At 32.8% G+C, this 17,308-nt stretch overlaps 2 protein-coding genes and 1 pseudogene across 3 annotated transcripts; all 3 read right to left on the bottom strand.

The window, feature by feature from the left end:
- Positions 1 to 2,185: 2,185 nt before the first annotated feature.
- Positions 2,186 to 4,492, bottom strand: LOC115969091 (B2 protein-like). The gene is made up of 5 exons (XM_031088657.1): positions 3,604 to 4,492; positions 3,267 to 3,367; positions 3,024 to 3,107; positions 2,811 to 2,921; positions 2,186 to 2,598 (listed from the first exon to the last, which is right to left on the bottom strand). The coding sequence occupies exons 1-5, from the start codon at positions 4,004 to 4,006 to the stop codon at positions 2,512 to 2,514; spliced, it is 786 nt and encodes a 261-aa protein (XP_030944517.1). The 5' UTR covers positions 4,007 to 4,492; the 3' UTR covers positions 2,186 to 2,511.
- Positions 4,493 to 4,634: 142 nt separating this feature from the next.
- LOC115969090 (monooxygenase 1-like) lies at positions 4,635 to 8,787 on the bottom strand. 2 transcript variants are annotated; one of them, XM_031088655.1, is made up of 6 exons: positions 8,608 to 8,787; positions 8,334 to 8,480; positions 8,122 to 8,172; positions 7,550 to 7,721; positions 6,725 to 6,953; positions 4,635 to 5,320 (listed from the first exon to the last, which is right to left on the bottom strand). In XM_031088655.1, exons 1-6 carry the CDS (start codon positions 8,685 to 8,687, stop codon positions 4,794 to 4,796), a joined length of 1,206 nt encoding a protein of 401 aa, XP_030944515.1. In that variant the 5' UTR covers positions 8,688 to 8,787; the 3' UTR covers positions 4,635 to 4,793. The 2 variants fall into 2 exon arrangements, with proteins under 2 accessions (XP_030944515.1, XP_030944516.1); XM_031088656.1 differs by having other exon boundaries at positions 7,550 to 7,718.
- Positions 8,788 to 15,427: 6,640 nt separating this feature from the next.
- LOC115966955 lies at positions 15,428 to 17,019 on the bottom strand (annotated as a pseudogene).
- Positions 17,020 to 17,308: the final 289 nt, after the last annotated feature.

Here is a 17,308-nt window from a genome sequence, read left to right as displayed (position 1 = left end):
AACTTGACTCAACACTCAGATTGGGTGTGGTAAGTGTTTGGGCTAAGAACCTCTCAAGGATATAGAGAGGAAGAGGTAGGAATAGAGAAAAATCAGAGAAAATGTGTAGATAATTGTGGGTATAACAATCTCTAACTCTCAAGTGTTTTTGCTAAGGTTTTCTCTCTGAAAAGCACTCCTTACATTTCGTGAGTAATGAGGGTATTTATAGTGTGGGTAAAGAATTTGATAAAGCACTTTTTCTTTTTGTCAAACAGAGAGTTTCACGGGTACCTCGCGAGATGGCCTTTCTCACAAAGTACTCGCAAATTTGACAGCCTGGCATGACGCTTCAACTTCTAGTCATGTGCTTCACACATGGCTTTTTGCGGGCTACTCTTCCCGCGAGCTAGTCGTGAACTGCACTAAATCTTCTTTGAAGCTTGATTCTTTACCAATCTCTCACACTCATCCCTTAAAATTAAATCCACATAAATACAGGGAAATGATTGAAAAAATTATAATCAAATTTGGCACAGAATTAAAGCCAATAAAGACTAATTGGAAATCACAACTTTACAAACCTATAGAAGAAAGCATGGAGTTGGAGCATCATGCTAATCAAGTGCTAGTTACTAAACAAGAAAAAGTTGAATTGGTGGAGGGGCATGGCATTCAATCTTGTCCCATTGAAGTGGACCTTAATGAAACCCTCATTAGAGGCTTTTGTGAATTCTATGCATAATTTTCATAATTTTCCTTCTTCTCTTTTTCATTACTAAGAATTATGTTTTGTATAGGATTCAAAGTGCGGTAATATTGATTCTCAAAAAAAAAAAAAGTGTGGTTATATTCTTTTATGATAGTGAATAGTTTTTATGTATTGGATTGTATTATTATAACTAGATGCACTATGCGCGCGTGCACACACACATTTCATTAGACATGTTTCTAGTTATATTTGTATTCTATTCCAAGTCTCCATATAGCATGTCCTTGTGTGGGCATTTTGATTAAGAAACTATTCTTACCTTGATTAATTTGAATGGAATAATGTAACCTGTTATGCTGGTTTTGTGATGGTTTTAATTGTCTCCTTTGTTTGAGCACACCTTCCATTTGCATTGCTAATATTTCATCCAATAATAAGTTCTGTGAACTTTGATTTCAAATTAATAGCAGGATGAGAGATATGCTTAAAAATATTTAGGCATTAACATTATTGAGTCCAGTATTGGTATGTCTTTGGCCTCCGGTGATGATTGTGTAGTATGAAAGAAGGGAACAATCATTAATTCTTGGGTCAAATTGGCATTACTGCATTAGTCATACTAGGTGCAAAACATATCATTCTAAGTATGATATCAGTTTTTCAGAGCTGACAATATAATTTTTTCTGATAATTTTTCATTTTTTCATCTTTAAATTCTAAAATCCTTGTCGAAGGACTTGAGAACTCTTTTTTTCATTCACAATATTATGATAAGAATTTTTTTTCTTAAGTCATCTAATCACACTAATCTCCTACCATATTTCAATGAAACTACTTTCTTCTTGTTGGTGTGTATTCCAAACTCTTCTATATATTATTCAATTCTCAACGTTGTTGGAGAAGAAAACAAAAGGAAAGAACAGAGAGGGCAAGATTCAGTGAAGAAGAAAGTAAGTGGGAGACAGCAACAATACTTTTTCAGAAAAGTAAGAAAAAAGGAGAGTAAGAGTTAGGCATGTGAGAAAGAAAAAGCAAAAGAAATTAATAAAGAAAGAGAGGTAAAACAAGCTGAAAAAAGATAATAAATCACAACATCAAAGATGATCAAGTTAAATTTTCATGGGTTGTAATGATCTGTTTTTTTTTTTTTTTTCTCTCTACTCCCCTTGGTTCTAGTCCTCTTCTTCTCCCACATTTTTCTTTTGTGCTATCTGCACTCTTTGGTTTGGGTGATCTGTAATTGCAAGTAAGGAAAGGCACACTAAAGGGTTGTTCCTAAATCTTCATGACTGGAAATGCGTCAATCTCAAAGATCGTTACTATAGCCTAATCTTGGGGGGTTGTTTAGCTAAGAGAGCCAATCATACCAAGTTATACTTCAAGTTGCATGAATCAACCTTTAAGGACAATGTTATTGCATGATTTTATAGATTTGTGAGATTGTTCAAAACTTTCTTTTTAAATTTCTGTTTTTGCTAATTTCCTTATTGTTGAATCAAAATTTGTTTTTTCATTGCTATATTTTCCAACACTACTTAAGTCAAGACATTATTTGGTTGCTTCCTATAATAACATATATAATGAAATAAATAGAAAAGGAAGTGTTTTTAAAGTGTCCACATCAAAATATATTCTATTCCATGCTACATGTCTGAAATAAAATCTGAATGATAAACACGCTTTTTGTTTGGATCTTCATCTGTCACCATCATGAGTCAAATGTTTTTCAAGCAACCATTAGTGAATGCTGCAGTCCTTTACCACTATCATTTTTTGAGGAGCATTCTCTATTCCTATATATATAATGTCATATGCCCCCTTTAGTAGGCTTGAGCTTCCTGCAATCCTGCTACTGCTACCATTGGTGAGAGGTCCTCCTCTTTAAACAAGTCTAACAATGCAAGTGTCTGCCATAGATTCAAATTGAAACATAATAGTATTGTGCCAAGTGGAAATGATTAAGGCATGTAACAAAAAGTTATTGGCATGTATCAATCTCTCTTCTTCTTCTTCTTCTTTTTTTTTATTTTTTATTTTTTAATTTTTTTATAAGAATGTACTAATGTGGGCATGTAACAGTTTTTGATACTAAGGATGCAGGTAAGGCATAGAAGCTTACCTCAGGCACAGAGAGCTGCAATCGGAACTTTGGGCCATCATAGTGGTGCAATATTGGCCTAAATGCATCTTCTTCTAATGGTTTGCATTTCTTCTTGATTTGAATTCTAACCTGAAATGAAGCCAGATATTAACAATGTCATTCCTTTGAAATTCTAATCCACAAAGAGAAGGTAAAAGAGAATGTATTGATCATATCACCAGTCTTTTTTACCTGTGCCGGAAATCTTGATTCTCCTTTGAACTTCTTGTCTTCCCATGCTGTTGGGTCTATGTTAGACCCTCCAAAACTCATTGCCTTTTTTCATTTCAAATAAAATAAAAGTAACTCAAAAGAAGAAAAAAAAGTGTAAATAATTGTGACTTAATTTAGCTTTTTAAATATTTTCTAGGCTCAGTCAAATGGTTGAGAGCAGAGGCCCTTGTAATGAAGGTTTGTAGCATTCATAGTTCATACCTGGAATACTCCATGCAGCTGGTGTGAAGTGTAGTTATAAAGAAAAAGGGGTATGCCAGGGGTTATTGCCCTAACAGAATCCTTATATTTCTGAGGTAAGCCTGCAAACAGAATTGCATTAGTAATTAGAAAGAAAGTAAGGACACATTAATTCTATTTTTCTGTATTGTAATAGATTAATACAAAATAATACCACTAATAAGTATCATTTTTCTAACTTTGAACCAAATCCATAAGCGATGTTTAGAAACATCTCATGAAGTTTAAAGATTTGATTACTCATTCTAACTCAATGAAATATCTAACAGAACAATGACAAGAAGATTAGAGAAATTACCAAAGAGTTGACGGCGGAGATCCTCTTGCATTGTCTCATTGTTACATACAAAAATGAAGCCTCCCAAGACCTCATTCCTAGGCAGCATCTCAGCAGAGGGCAGAGTCTTATACCACTTATCAGGCTGCTGCCCATGAAAAGGATGATGAATTTTCATCTGAGAGTACTTCAGTGACAGATCTAAAAAATTATTCTTTCTACAGTGATCATCACCATCTATGTTTGCATATCTTTCTGCCATTCTCACTTCGTTGTCAAATGCTAGTCTTGATGCAGCTGAGCTCCATCTGTGGTAATCATCTGTAGTGGCTACTACTTGATGGAATTGGAATTCAGTACCAAATTGCCATAGAGAGCTTCCATTAGTAGTTTTGCTTGTGTTAGTACTATTCACAATTGACATATTGTGTGGGGTATGTGCGTGTGAGAGAGAGAGAGAGAGAGAGTTTTGTACTCCTGCTGTCTAGAAATGAATGACCTTTGGCACCTTATAAAGATCTTCATGAGGTACACTTTATTTGGATGGACATAACAGACTTTTGGTAGGGCATTTTTCCCATCTTTTTAATCTTTAGCCAGAGTTTGAACCAAGAGCCCGCCACTGCACTCTATAAAGTCATATAATATCATTGTCATTTGATTTTGAAATCTCCCTCCTACCATCTTATAAAGGCTATTAATGTAGGAGTGTTCATTAAAGCGGTCCGGGGTCCACGTTCTCACACTTTAATTATAGACAAAGACAATTTGAAACTACAGTAACAAGAAGTTAACATCTCTCTACAATGATGCACAACAGTGCTCATCAACCGAAGATCAATTTTCATATAGTTACTTAAAATTTAAAAATGCCACTCATGATAGCAAGCCTCCCTTATGTGCTGTTTTAGAGGAACAGAAAACTGCCTCTTCAAAGGTCAGTCATAACAAATCCTACATGTATCCGGAGACGTAGCAATGGTTCAGTCCTAGTAAAACATAGAAAGATGACTGAAATAGATTATAATACTAAATGAACAGAACAAAATTTGTACAATAATGGCAATGAGATTATTTGTAAGCATTATTGAGACCACTGCACAAGGCTACACACCCGCAAGTACCAGTTTTAAACAACAATTTTTTTTTTTTTTTTTAATCCTAATTAAACGAAGTTATAGATTCTACAATTCAACTTAAAGCACCATATCTTAGAGGCGGCCACAGCCATAGTGAGAATGAGCAGTGGGGTCACTAAAGAGAACCGTCATTAGGATGTTACATACAAATCTCACTAGCAATGGTGGTTTTTTTATTAGTAAACCAGTTAGATAAGTTTGTGTTGACAATCGCACCAATCTCATCCTCCGTTCTTTCACATACTTATCCAATGCTTCCCCAATTTTGTGTGCTATCACCTGGCTTCCATTGGTCTTAATATCAATTTCATGCCTCTTTTGTGCCAAGCATCTTGCTAAGATGATTGCATCTTCTAAAGCTGCTGAGCCACCCTGTGCCAAGAATGGACCCATGACATGCATGGCATCTCCAGCCACTGTCACTGTTCCTTTTCTAAAACTTTCTTGTAGTATGTCCCATGGTGCATGATATCTCAAGCGTGCAAGAGAGAGAGAGTCTCGGTCACTGTGTTTTACCATGTCTAACATTTCTGTAGGGAAGCCTTTAATTGTTTCAAGAGTCAGTTGTTGAAGGAGCTCTGGATCCTTTGCAACCACATCTGTTCATATAATTTCTCTCAGAAAAAAAAAAAAATATATATATATATATATATATGTTCATATAATAAATAAACGCTACTGTGAAAATTCAAGCCTGCTGCCATAGTAACAACACTATTACTGGAAAGCAAGTAACATATTAACACTGCAGGGGAAATATCATTAAATTTAATTCCTAATAATATGCATATTACTTTGAGATTATATAGGAACACTTATAACCTTAATCACAGATTTTTTTGGATTGTGATTGTCTTGACAATTGGACCTGGACTGTCAACAGCTGGAGCATTTGGGAACGAACTGCAGGTTTGGCTCAAAAATACAAATCAACAAAGCTGGTTCCATTCCTCTACTGCAGAATGTATAGCGGACTGTGGGGTTGCTGCCTAATTATTACTTGATCTTAGATATTCATATCAAAGGACTTTTCTTGTTATTAAATTAGTTCAAATGAGGATGTGAAAAAATGAAGATTATGTACACTTTATATCTTGTTAGGCACTGACAGGGTGATGCCTATTGAAGTTTATTTGCTGTGCCTATCAACACTACAACTCTCAAATTCTTAAACTTACTGGCTCGCTAGAAACTATCAAAAAATAAAATTAAATGTACAGACTGGCATGGTTGTCACCACCTAGCTCATGCGAAATTCCAGGGTGGTGCAATGTAGTTTTTACCTTTTTTAACTAAACAACTTTCAAATGGAAAATTGCTGAAGATTTAGGATCTTAGCAATATTAGTGAAAAATACAAAGAAAAGAGAAATATTAGCACAAAGATTTATGTGGTTTGACAGTATGCCTACATCCGCGAGAAACAAAAATCTTCACTTTCAATAAAGGGTTTCCAAAGACTTTATAGTACTTCCAAAGTAACCCCAGCCCAATATATTGAAATTTCCCAATATATCCTTAACATACTTAGACTAGAGACCAATATTACTTCCAATTTAAAATATGAGTTACTATCTCTAACAATAATTTTTTTGAAAATACATTGTAACCCTTGATTATGTGGATTGAATTGGATGAGTGTGTGTTGTGTGAACATGTAGTAGGTCCAACATTGGAGGTATACTAGGTTGATTTGGACTATATAAACGATTACAGGAAATTGCAAAAAGAAATGATATTAGAGCCTACCAGGTAATGCCATATGGCTTGGGGGCACTACCTGATGAGGATGTCAAGGATAGAATGGATTAGATTGTATCTGTGTGAGCTGTGTTGAATCCTATATTGGACTTGAACTAGATCAATGAGACCTACTTGTTACTCACTAGTCCTTTTGAGGTATACCACCAATGTAGATATCGAAATAATGCTTTCCTTAGGTTGTGACATGCATAAAGAAGCAACAGTTGAAGATAAGTTGTGTCTAGTCATCTTAGAGTGTACCTTTTGGATTCGCTTTATGAGTCACAAACCAATAGACCAACTTATTGTCAATTGGGATCCTCCCAATCATACTATGATCTCCTCTGACCTGGTTATATTCATTTTTGAAATCATGACCACTTGGATATTCAGTGTAACCTCTAACTTCTGATAATGAGAAAAACTTTAGAGGTTTTAGCCCAAGAAAATCTGCCACTACTGAGTTGGCTCCATCACATCCAATCAAAACCTGCGATATGATTGGTAAAAGGTTAAAAATAATTTTCTTATTTAAGAAAAGCGATTAAACTTTCTCTCCAATTGTAGGTAAGGAGAGATTTTAAGTATATTGTTTTCATCATATATTTGTTATTACTTTAGGTCATAGCAGTATAGCCACGTTGACCGAGAATGCTTTCAATGGGTGTCTGAATTCAGAAGTAATATGCCAAAAAGTGGTGGCTATAAATTATTCTTGCTATAATATTTTCCAGAATTTGACCATCAGCCTCAAAAGAGTCTTCCATTGTTTAAAGCAATTGATTAACACAACTTAGGATTCGAGTTGCCTCAGCAATGTTTATGTACATTCTGGAGAAAGCTAGCACAGTTTTTGGAAATGCTAAGAACTGTTTCTAGGAATTACAAATTCAGGAAATTTCATTTTGAAATTTTCACCGAGAAAATTTCTCATATATTGTGATTGAAACTATGAGAACTGCAAAGTAATTTTAGTTGAGTTGTAGACCCAATTGAGTTGGGGGAACTACACAGGGTATGACATTTAATTTGATTGAACAAAATGATATAAATCCATCTGTCTAAACAAAATTGATGGAAGAATACCTTAGCCTTGATGGAACGTCCATTTTGGAGTTGAATAATTGAATAAGAAGAAAGTGGGTCTACTGTAATGGAGAGTACTTGGCATCCAAGGTGTATTGTGCCAGGAGGCAAGCTTTCTGCTAGGCTTGTAATAAGCTCACTTCGCCTCAAGCATCGAATTTCCCCCATCCTGCTAGGCTTGTGTATATTACATAGTTGAGTACGATAGGCTTTGAGTCTTCAATCAACTTTCTCGTCACACCATTCATGAATTTTTGTAACTTAAAAAGTAGTCATTTTCATTTTGAATGCAATCAAGTGATGAAATATATTCAACATATCATAATATTTATTCTGCATCTGAAGAATATGGTCTTAGACACATATAAAGAAGAAAAAAAATTGTGTTGCCAAGAGAGGTAAAAAAGAAAAGAAAAGGGAATGGTGTACTTGGAGCAACTAGTTGGAACTCAAGGCATTATCATTGTCATATCATTTGGTTTGAAAATTACTGAGCTGAAGTTCAGACAATTTTCAGATTTGGCCTCTGCACGCACATTAAAGACAGCTAAATTAGAAGCATAGGAACTTACTCAATGGATATTTCTTGTTGCTGCCCATTAGCAAGACATATATCTATCCCCCTGTGTTGAGTAGTATACATTAATATAAGAAAATATACAAATCCATACAACATATACATACATAGACTTGGATTTGAACTACTACTTCACTAATCCTTTTTCTTTTGTTAAGCTATGAATTTGATATATGACACATTTATCAAATAATAAATAGGACATACCCTTGTATAGGGAGGGCAGTTAGTCTGAGGTTTGAAGCAACACCAAGCTGATGAAGAGCACACCAACCATTTGTCCTGATAGTGATACCTGCTCCTGTTGAACGCAGTGTCTCCGATTTTTCTAGTACTACACTTTTTATACCCTTCCTATACAGTATACACATTTCCATACTTCACTTCTTTTTTTTTTTTTTTTTTTTTGGTCTCAGAAGTTATAAGTTACTGAACATGGCATAAGAAAGAAGTCAAGAAAATAAGTGAATAGAATTAGTACCTATGAAGAGCAAGAGCAGTAGCAAGACCACAAATGCCACCACCAACTATGACAATCTCTATCTCCTCCATTTCATCCATTCTCCAGTTGCTGTAATTGTCTCTGTAAAGTCTTGATGCAGAAGATGGAGAAAAACCCTGTTTTTAGATCAAAGTCAACTGTCAACTGAAGTCAACACTCAATAACAATACATTAGGCGTGAAGTGGACAAGGGATGTACAGATGGGCTTGTGGTCATAATTGCATATATGGGCTTTCTTTTTACTCCACCGAAACACAAATAAGGAGTTTCTATCGGGCCACTTCGGTCTTGGTTTTGTAAAAGAAAAGTTTTAGGATGGTGTGACCTAGTTTGAGAATAGCTTATTTAATTGAAATGAAAATTTTTTTACTAAAAATACTATAGATAAAAATAAAAATTAGTTAAAATAGTAACTCATAAATAGTACTAAAAAATGCAATGAGACTTATAAAATAATAGCAAAAATAAGCTCAGTAAAACTCTAATGTCAAACGCACACTTGGTGAGAATATAAATAGAGAGCAAAACAAAAAACACAACGAACAGCTAGGGCTAAACGTATAGAGCCACCCACGGTTACCTCTTTGGTTTTCATCTATGACAATTAGTTTTATTTTATTTGTCTAGTTTAATACTTAGTATTTTACTTATTATGAATAGCTAAATTTATAATTAAGGTTAAAGTTGAAACCTTGTTAAGGATTATCAGAATTATTTATGTGATTTAATTTTTCCCACGATAGTTGTTCTTTAATGATTTAAATTGTTCTTACTTCCTCACAATTGACTAAGATAAGATTCTAGATATGAGTTTAATCATGTTTTTCTCATGATTTAGGACTTATCTTAATTAATTGAGTGCTTGGTTTATTAATTTTTTATTTTAAAATTTGATATCTCTTGTGATTTATTTGTCAATGGATAAAATTGATGATTTGATTTTACAATTGATGATTTGATTTTATACCTCGGAAGCGAAGAAGAGCATATTTTAGATTTTTAAAAATAAATTTTAATGATAATATTTTCCATGGTAGCAAGATTGATTTCTGGATTATCATGTAGTGGTTGGGAAAAATTAATGATCATGAATATATGCTAACATGAATTAACAAGGTGGATTTTAAACCTTGATTCCTTTCTCTAGATTGTTTAATCTCTTTATTGCTTTATTTTATATCTTTGCTTAGATCAACTTCTTATTTAGTTTATTTAATTTCAAAACAACCAATTTTTATTAAACTAAATTAGGATTAATTTGGTTAAGGTTTAATTAATTTTCCTACATTTATACAAGTCTCTGTGAGTTCGACCTCGTTCTTGTCAAATTATACTTCGGCATGGTTCGTACACTTGTGAGTACTTTAAAATTTCACAACATTGGCTAAACTTTGTAATCAATGCATACCTTCACTGACTTGTCTCCTTTAGGATACAACCACCAAACAAATGTCGTATGGTTAGAACAACCTTTGCACAAGTTGTTTAAGCCCAAAACTCCACCAGAAAGAACCTCCTTCCTTAATCTCTCTATTTTTTAGTGTATAAGAATACTTGTAATTGCTATAACTTGGATTGAGTCGGAGTGAGTCTATTTGTAGGCTCAGTGGGCTTCACGAAATTGATTACCCAAATTAATCTGATTAATTAGATCCATTATTAATTTTTAAAAAATAATAATAAAATATTTTCTCTCATTTTCAATGTGGAATTAAACATTTCACTAACTTCATAGAGCATCCACCTAGGTGGAGCTAAAAATTTAAGCATTTAACACCTCAAAAAGTTACTTTATCTATTTTAACACATAATTTCACGACACACCCTGCATCAATTTTCTCTTCTTTTTTTCTGGTTTTCTTATCTTCCATATTAACTCTCATATATTTATATTTATGTTGTCATATTTATTCATTTTAATTAAATAATATTGAAATGCTACAACACAATCTATATCTCAGCTAACTACAACTCACAAAATTATATTTTTATGTACCTTGTTTATATAGTTTTTATCAAAAAAATATAATTTTTTGAAACTTTTCTATTAAACTAGTCGCATGTCCACGCAATGTGTGGGACAATTACAATTTATTGCATCGATTATTTATATATTTATTTTTGTTTAGTAAAATGTTTGGCTTTTTCCAACCACACAACAATGTCATCAACATAAAGAGCTTGCTTTATGTAGCATTTTTTTTTAGAATACTAATTATTTTAATACATATACGTGGAGAGGGGAGAAGATCTTAAAGAAACAGATAGTGGTATATATCCAAAAAGACCTATTTATTTATAAATAAATTTCTATCATGGTATGTTGAATAACTTATCCATTGCAAGATAAGCTACACATGCTAATAGAAAAAAAAAAAAAAAAAAAAAAAAAAAAAAAAAAAAAAAAAACCTTTCATGTGCTCAAATGAATCATTAAAAATATAAGAGAACCATAGTTATAGCAAGCTTCTAATTTCTATCTAACTTAGAAATTAGTCTTTAAATTCAAATTACATCATATCAAAATACTAAAATTATGTAATTCACTCAAAAACTAAAATGCTAACATCAGCCGGGGGGGGGGGGGATTGCATAAATAAAGATTATACTACAAATCATTAAATTAAATAATTAAAAATAATAATATTACTTTTACTCATCTATATTTTTTAATAAATTCAAATTTAAAATAGATACTCTTAACCTAAATCTGTCTTTTTCATTCTTAAGTAAATGCACCAAAATGAATCAAAGTGAAGTGAAATGGACCAAATTGGACCAAGTGGACCAACGTGAACCAAAATGGGTGAAATGGACATAATAAACTAAAATTGACTGAAATTGAACAAATGGACTAAACTAGGCTGAATAATATCTTGGAAAGTTTAATATATTTAATATTATAAAAGATTCTCAAAAAAAATATTATAAAAATATTAGAAGAATAAATAATAAAAAAGGTGATATGATTGATGATGTGACTCAACAAAAGTATTGCAACATTAAATGTTACATTTTAACTTTTAAATATTATATAGATTATATAAATATAGATGTGTATACAACTTACAAGAAAAAACGAAAAGCTTTATTTATTTATTATTTATTTTTTTAAATCTAGCTAAAAAAAAAAGAAGCTAGATTTTAAAAAATAAATAATAAATAAATAAAGCCAAAAAAAAGAGATGATGGTTGTAATTTCTGTTATATATAGCCGTAATGACAAGCCATAATTACAAGAGTACCCTCGCGATGGCCTGGAGGCCCTGGACTCTAACAAAAGCCCATTCTTGGCGACACCTGATTAGAGAATAGAAATCATGGTAAGCCCAATAATGTATTGGTAGGCCCATCTCAGAGTGCGCGGTTAGTGAACAAATGGATTTAGAAGAATGAGAGTGTGGCCCTAAATTTGATAACATCAGCCTTAAAATTTCAGTTTAATCAATTAACCTTTGGACATTTTTATTTATTTATTTAACCTATATATTTTCAATTTGATCAATTGTACATTATATTTTGCCACACTTTAGTCCATCAGTACTGTTTTTAGTGTTTTAAGTCAATCTCCCTAATTGCATCACTTATTTTATTTTCTTTTTTTGCGGTTCACCTTGAAGGATGCCCCATTTTAGTGATTAGACTATGTGGATCTCTTTACAGGTTCTTTTTTTATTTCCTTTTTTTTTTTTAACATCTCTTTGGGGTTTTTAAGTGTTTGTTAAATGACAGTTGTTTGAGTTTTTTCTTTGTTGATTCTAATTTGGGTGTCAATTTTGGTTAATGGGTCTCTGTTATTATTGTTTTGGTTAATTTTGATCTGGGTTTTCAATTCTTGTTGCTGGGTACGTGTTATTTTTTAGGTTTGGTAGGGTTTTCTTTTGGCTATTTCTGATAAAAGTTTCAATTTATTTAATCTATCTATCAGAATCTACTTTGTTATACTTGGTCCACTTCGGTTTAATTCAGTCCATCTCAGTCTATTCGATTCACTTCAGTCCATTTGATTCAGCACTCAAATGAAGTCAGCAAAACCTCTCTTTTTTAATTTTTAATTTTTATTTTTATAGGAAGTCAGCAAAGCCTTAATTTATGATAATGTTACTTGGACTGCATTTAAGTTTAGCTTTGGTGTATGGATCTAGGTATGAAGTCAGCACAGCCTCATTTTTTTTTTTTTTTCATAGCAATGAATGTGGTGTGCTACTTCTTTTTTTGCACCAAAAAATACTGTTGTGTTTGTCCTCTTCTGGTTTTCTGATCAAATGTGGTGTGCAGGGTTTGAAAGCCTCTCAAGGAGTTCATAAAAAAGCTAATACAATCACTCTGCGGGGAAATTGGCCTTGTTGCTAAAATCCTAGAACCCCATTTTTCTGTTTCCACATAATAAGGCTGGAATCCATTATACTGAAGACAAGAAAGGATGCCTTTTGATTTTAAAAGAATATATATATATATATATATATATATATTTTTTTTTTTTTGAAACTTGAAAGTTATAGGTATTTCATCTTATTAAATCCCATTGTATTATGTGCGTGCGCTTGTGTGTGTAGTCTCTCTTGGGAACATGTGGTTTGGAGGAAGGGTTCTGCTGAAGATCCCTTTATGCCCTCCAAACCACATGTTCCCAAATTTTCTCCTTTAGGATTCATGAGCTTGGTTCATGAATCGATTACATACATTTTTAGTAATAAAATACACTATTTAGTTGAGAATTTCATGAGTTTGGAGGTCTTGATTATGGCTTCCTTGAGTTGTGACCAAAACTTGGAGAAGAAGGGTATTTATTGCCCATTAGCCTTGAGGTGTCAGCCTCTGGTATTGTTCACGTCAGAGTTGGTAGTGGGACAAGTGACCAACTCCTAATTTGGTTTGGGAGCTTGGTTGCTTCTTAAGGTGACTTCTAGCAGAAGGTAGAACTGAATGGAGTTCCCCAGCTGGCTCAGTTTGCACACATGTGCTGTTTTGGTTGAGACTTCATGTTGGGCTTGGCCATGAGGGCTGAGTATTTTGATGGGCCTTTGACTTGGTGGTCCTCTCCACTTGGGCCTATCCTTTTGCTTTCCCATTGTGAGCCATACAAAATGGACAAAGCTACCATATGTTGCCATAGACTTTATTCCACATGGGCTTTAGTTGTTTGTAAAAATGAAATGTATTTATGAGATTTAATAAATATATATGATAGGTTTTGGGTATTATTTTCCATGAGCTTTAAATAACAATTTGAATAGTTTCTCATAATTTTTGTCATGGATTATTTTGTAAATGATATTTTCTTTGGGGCTTTTAAATAATAACCTCTAATATTTCTTGAGAATAATATTTACCATGGGTTTTAAACAAAGGCAATATCCATGGGTTTCAAATAAAATATAGTAACAGGCACTATAGTGGAATAATGTGACATTCTCATAGGTTTTTCTATAGATAATCATAATGGGCTTGTAAGGTGAATAATCACATGAGTTTTGTAAATAAATATTATGAATGTTGTGATATAAATAGTGACCATGGGTTCTTATTATATAAATTCCATGGGTTTATAATATGGTTGAAATAAATAAATTTCATAAGTCTAAAATAAATAATTATAACTTTTCATGGGCTCACTCTCAAAAAAAAAAAAAAAAATTCCATGGGCTTTTATACTAGTAACACAAATTCATAATTCTCCATGAGCTTAATATATGTTTGTGATGGGTTTTGGAAAAATGAATAGTGTTATATAATATAAATAGTTACCATGGGTTTATAATATGGTATGAAATAAATAAATATTATGGGTTTAAGATAAATCATAACTTTCCATGAGCTTTTATATTAGTAACACAAATTCATAATTCTCCATGGGCTTGATATATGTTTGCCATGGGTTTTGGAAAAATGAATAGTGTCACATAACATAAATGGTTACCATGAGTTTTATAAAATAGATTTCATAGGCTTTTAGTATTATAGTAATAGGTTTAAAAACTTAAAACATTGTTAATCATTGAATTTTAACTGAAATACTTATGATATAGCATTTTGTCAAGTATTGATAATTTTGGGCTTTTTACTAGCTTGGGCTTTTAATAATGCAAACATAAATTAGGCTTTTGATATTGCTAATGAAAATTAGGCTTTTGAAATATTGCCAAGTATAAGTAGTCTTGGGCTTTAAAAAAGAATGTGGTGTGTGAATTGAGCTCGTAGGGACAGTTTTGGGCTCCGCTAAATAATGATAATAAAACTAGATAAGATATGAAATTTTTGGGTTTTTTGTGATAGTTTATATCATGACCCAATTTAAATAATGAGATATGAAATATTTGTGGTTAACACAATAATAGGGTAAAAAATATTTTGGAAAGCCTAATAACTTATTAGTGGTATTTGAAAATAAATAGATGGTACTTAAATAAAATTAGGCGTAAAAAAAATGTACCCTATCAGAAGTCAGCACAGCGTCTTTTTTTTTTTTTTTTCATAGCAATGAATGTGGTGTACTGCTTCTCTTTTTGCACCAAAAAATACCGTTGTGTTTGTCCTCTTCTGGTTTTCTGAATAAATGTGGTGTGCAGGGTTTGAAAGCCTCTCAAGTAGGAGTTCATAAAAATGCTAATACAATCACTCTCCAAGGAAACTGGCCTTGTTGCTAAAATCCTAGAACCCCATTTTCTGTTTCCATATAATGAGGCTGGAATCCATTATACTGAAGAGAAGAAAGGATGCCTTTTGATTTTAAAAGAAGAATTTTTTTTTTTGAAACTTGAAAGTTATAGGTATTTCATCTGATTAAATCCCATTGCATTATGTGCGTGCGCTTCTGTGTGTAGTCTCTCTTTTCGTTTGCAGCTTCCTTATAATGCAGTATGATATTAGAGAAGCAGCAGGACTCAGAAAAGTGGTTGCCATGGTATCCTTCTCTTTAAACAAGTCTAACAATGCAAGTGTCTGCCATAAATTCAATTTGAAACTCAATATGTGCCTAGTGGAAATGATTAAGGCATGTATCAATCTCTCTTTTTTTTTTTTTTTTTTTTTTTTTTAATTTTATTATTATTATTTTTTTTTTTTTAAGAATGTACTAATTCAGGCATGTAACAATTTTGATACCAAGTATATAGGCAAGACATAGAGGCTTACCTCAGGCACAGAGCGCTTCAATCAAAAATTTGGGCCATCATTGTGGTGCAATATTGGCCTAAATTCATCTTCTTCTAGTGGTTTGCATTTCTTCTTGACTTGAATTCTAACCTGAAATGAAATCAGATATTAACAATGTCAATCCTTTGAAGTTCTAATTCACAAAGAGAAGTTAAAAGAGAATGTATTGATCACATCACCAGTCTTTTTTACCTGTGCTGGAAATCTTGATTCTCCTTTGAACTTCTTGTCTTCCCATGCTGTTGGGTCTATGTTCCTCCAAAATTCACTGCCTTTTTTCATTTCAAAGTAAATAAAAGTAACTCAAAAGTAGAAAGAAAAAGTGTATAATTGTGACTTAATTTAGCTTTTTAAATATTTTCTAGGCTGAGTCAAATTGTTGAGAGTAGAGGCCCCCTTAAGGAAGGTTTTTACCATTCATACCTGGAATACTCCATGCAGCTGGTGAGAATTGTAGTTATAAAGAAAAAGGGGTATGCCAGGGGTTATTGCCCTAACAGAGTCATTATATCTCTGAGGTAAGCCGGCAAACAGAATTGGATTAGTAATTGGAAAGAAAGTAATGACACATTAATTCTAATTTGCTATATTTTCATAGCTTAATTCGAAGTAATACTACTAATAAGTTTCAAATTTTAATTGGACAAATTTGTGTAGGTTGAGTTCAATTGAGATAGTAACTTTTGGATGACATGGTAACTAAATATATACCTATATATATATATATATTTTGGTTGAACTTTGAACCAAACCCATAAGTGATGTGAGAAACATCTCATGAAGTTTAAGGATTTGATGACTCATTCTAACTCTATGAAATATCTAACAGAACAATGACAAGAAGATTAGAGAAATTACTGAAAAGTTGGCGGCAGAGATCCTCTTGCATTGTCTCATTGTTACATACAAAAATGAAGCTTCCCAAGACCTCATTCCTAGCAGCATTTCATCAGAGGGCAGAGTCTTATACCACTTATCAGGCTTCAGTGATAGATCTAAAATATTACTCTTTCTACAGTGACCATCACCATCTATGTTTTCATATCTTTCTGTCATTCTCAATTCATTGTCAAATGCAAGCCTTGATGCAGCTGAGATCCATCTGTGGTAATCATCTGCAGTGGCTACTACTTGATGGAATTGGAATTCAGTACCAAATTGCCATAGAGAACTTCCATTAGTAGTTTTTCTTGTGTTAGTACCATTCACCATTGACATATTGTGTGGGGTGAACATGAGAGAGAGAGAGAGAGTTTTTCACTCTTGCTGCCTAGAAATGAATGACCTTTGGCACCTTAATAAAGATCTTCATGAGGTACACGGTTTTGGGTAGATATAATGGACTTTCCGTAGGGCTTTTGTTTTCCATCTTTTTAATCTTTTGCCAGAATTTGAACCAAAGTTCCGCCATTGCACTCTATAAAGTTATATAATATCATTGTCATTTGATTTTGAAATCACCCTCCTACCATCTTATAAAGGCTATTAATGTAGGAGTATTCATTAAAGCTGTCCAATTGGGGA

This window comes from Quercus lobata, chromosome 11 (genome assembly GCF_001633185.2).
Source record: "Quercus lobata isolate SW786 chromosome 11, ValleyOak3.0 Primary Assembly, whole genome shotgun sequence".
NCBI lineage: Eukaryota > Viridiplantae > Streptophyta > Magnoliopsida > Fagales > Fagaceae > Quercus > Quercus lobata.
Note: the sequence above shows the minus strand (reverse complement) of the source record. Positions and strands in the feature narration are given on the sequence as shown.

What these genes read in the sequence shown, in the direction of transcription:
- LOC115969090 (XM_031088655.1), bottom strand. Translation starts at nt 8,687, where the DNA reads ATGGATGAAATGGAGGAGATAGAGATTGTCATAGTTGGTGGTGGCATT. An exon ending in GACGTTCCATCAAGGCTAAG is followed by an intron (nt 6,954 to 7,549) that starts GTATTCTTCCAT and finishes ATCATATCGCAG; the next exon opens with GTTTTGATTGGATGTGATGG. An exon ending in TCATAAAGCGAATCCAAAAG is followed by an intron (nt 5,321 to 6,724) that starts GTACACTCTAAG and finishes TTATATGAACAG; the next exon opens with ATGTGGTTGCAAAGGATCCA.
- LOC115969091 (XM_031088657.1), bottom strand. Translation starts at nt 4,006, where the DNA reads ATGTCAATTGTGAATAGTACTAACACAAGCAAAACTACTAATGGAAGC. An exon ending in TCTCCGCCGTCAACTCTTTG is followed by an intron (nt 3,368 to 3,603) that starts GTAATTTCTCTA and finishes TTCTGTTTGCAG; the next exon opens with GCTTACCTCAGAAATATAAG. An exon ending in AGCTGCATGGAGTATTCCAG is followed by an intron (nt 3,108 to 3,266) that starts GTATGAACTATG and finishes AAATGAAAAAAG; the next exon opens with GCAATGAGTTTTGGAGGGTC.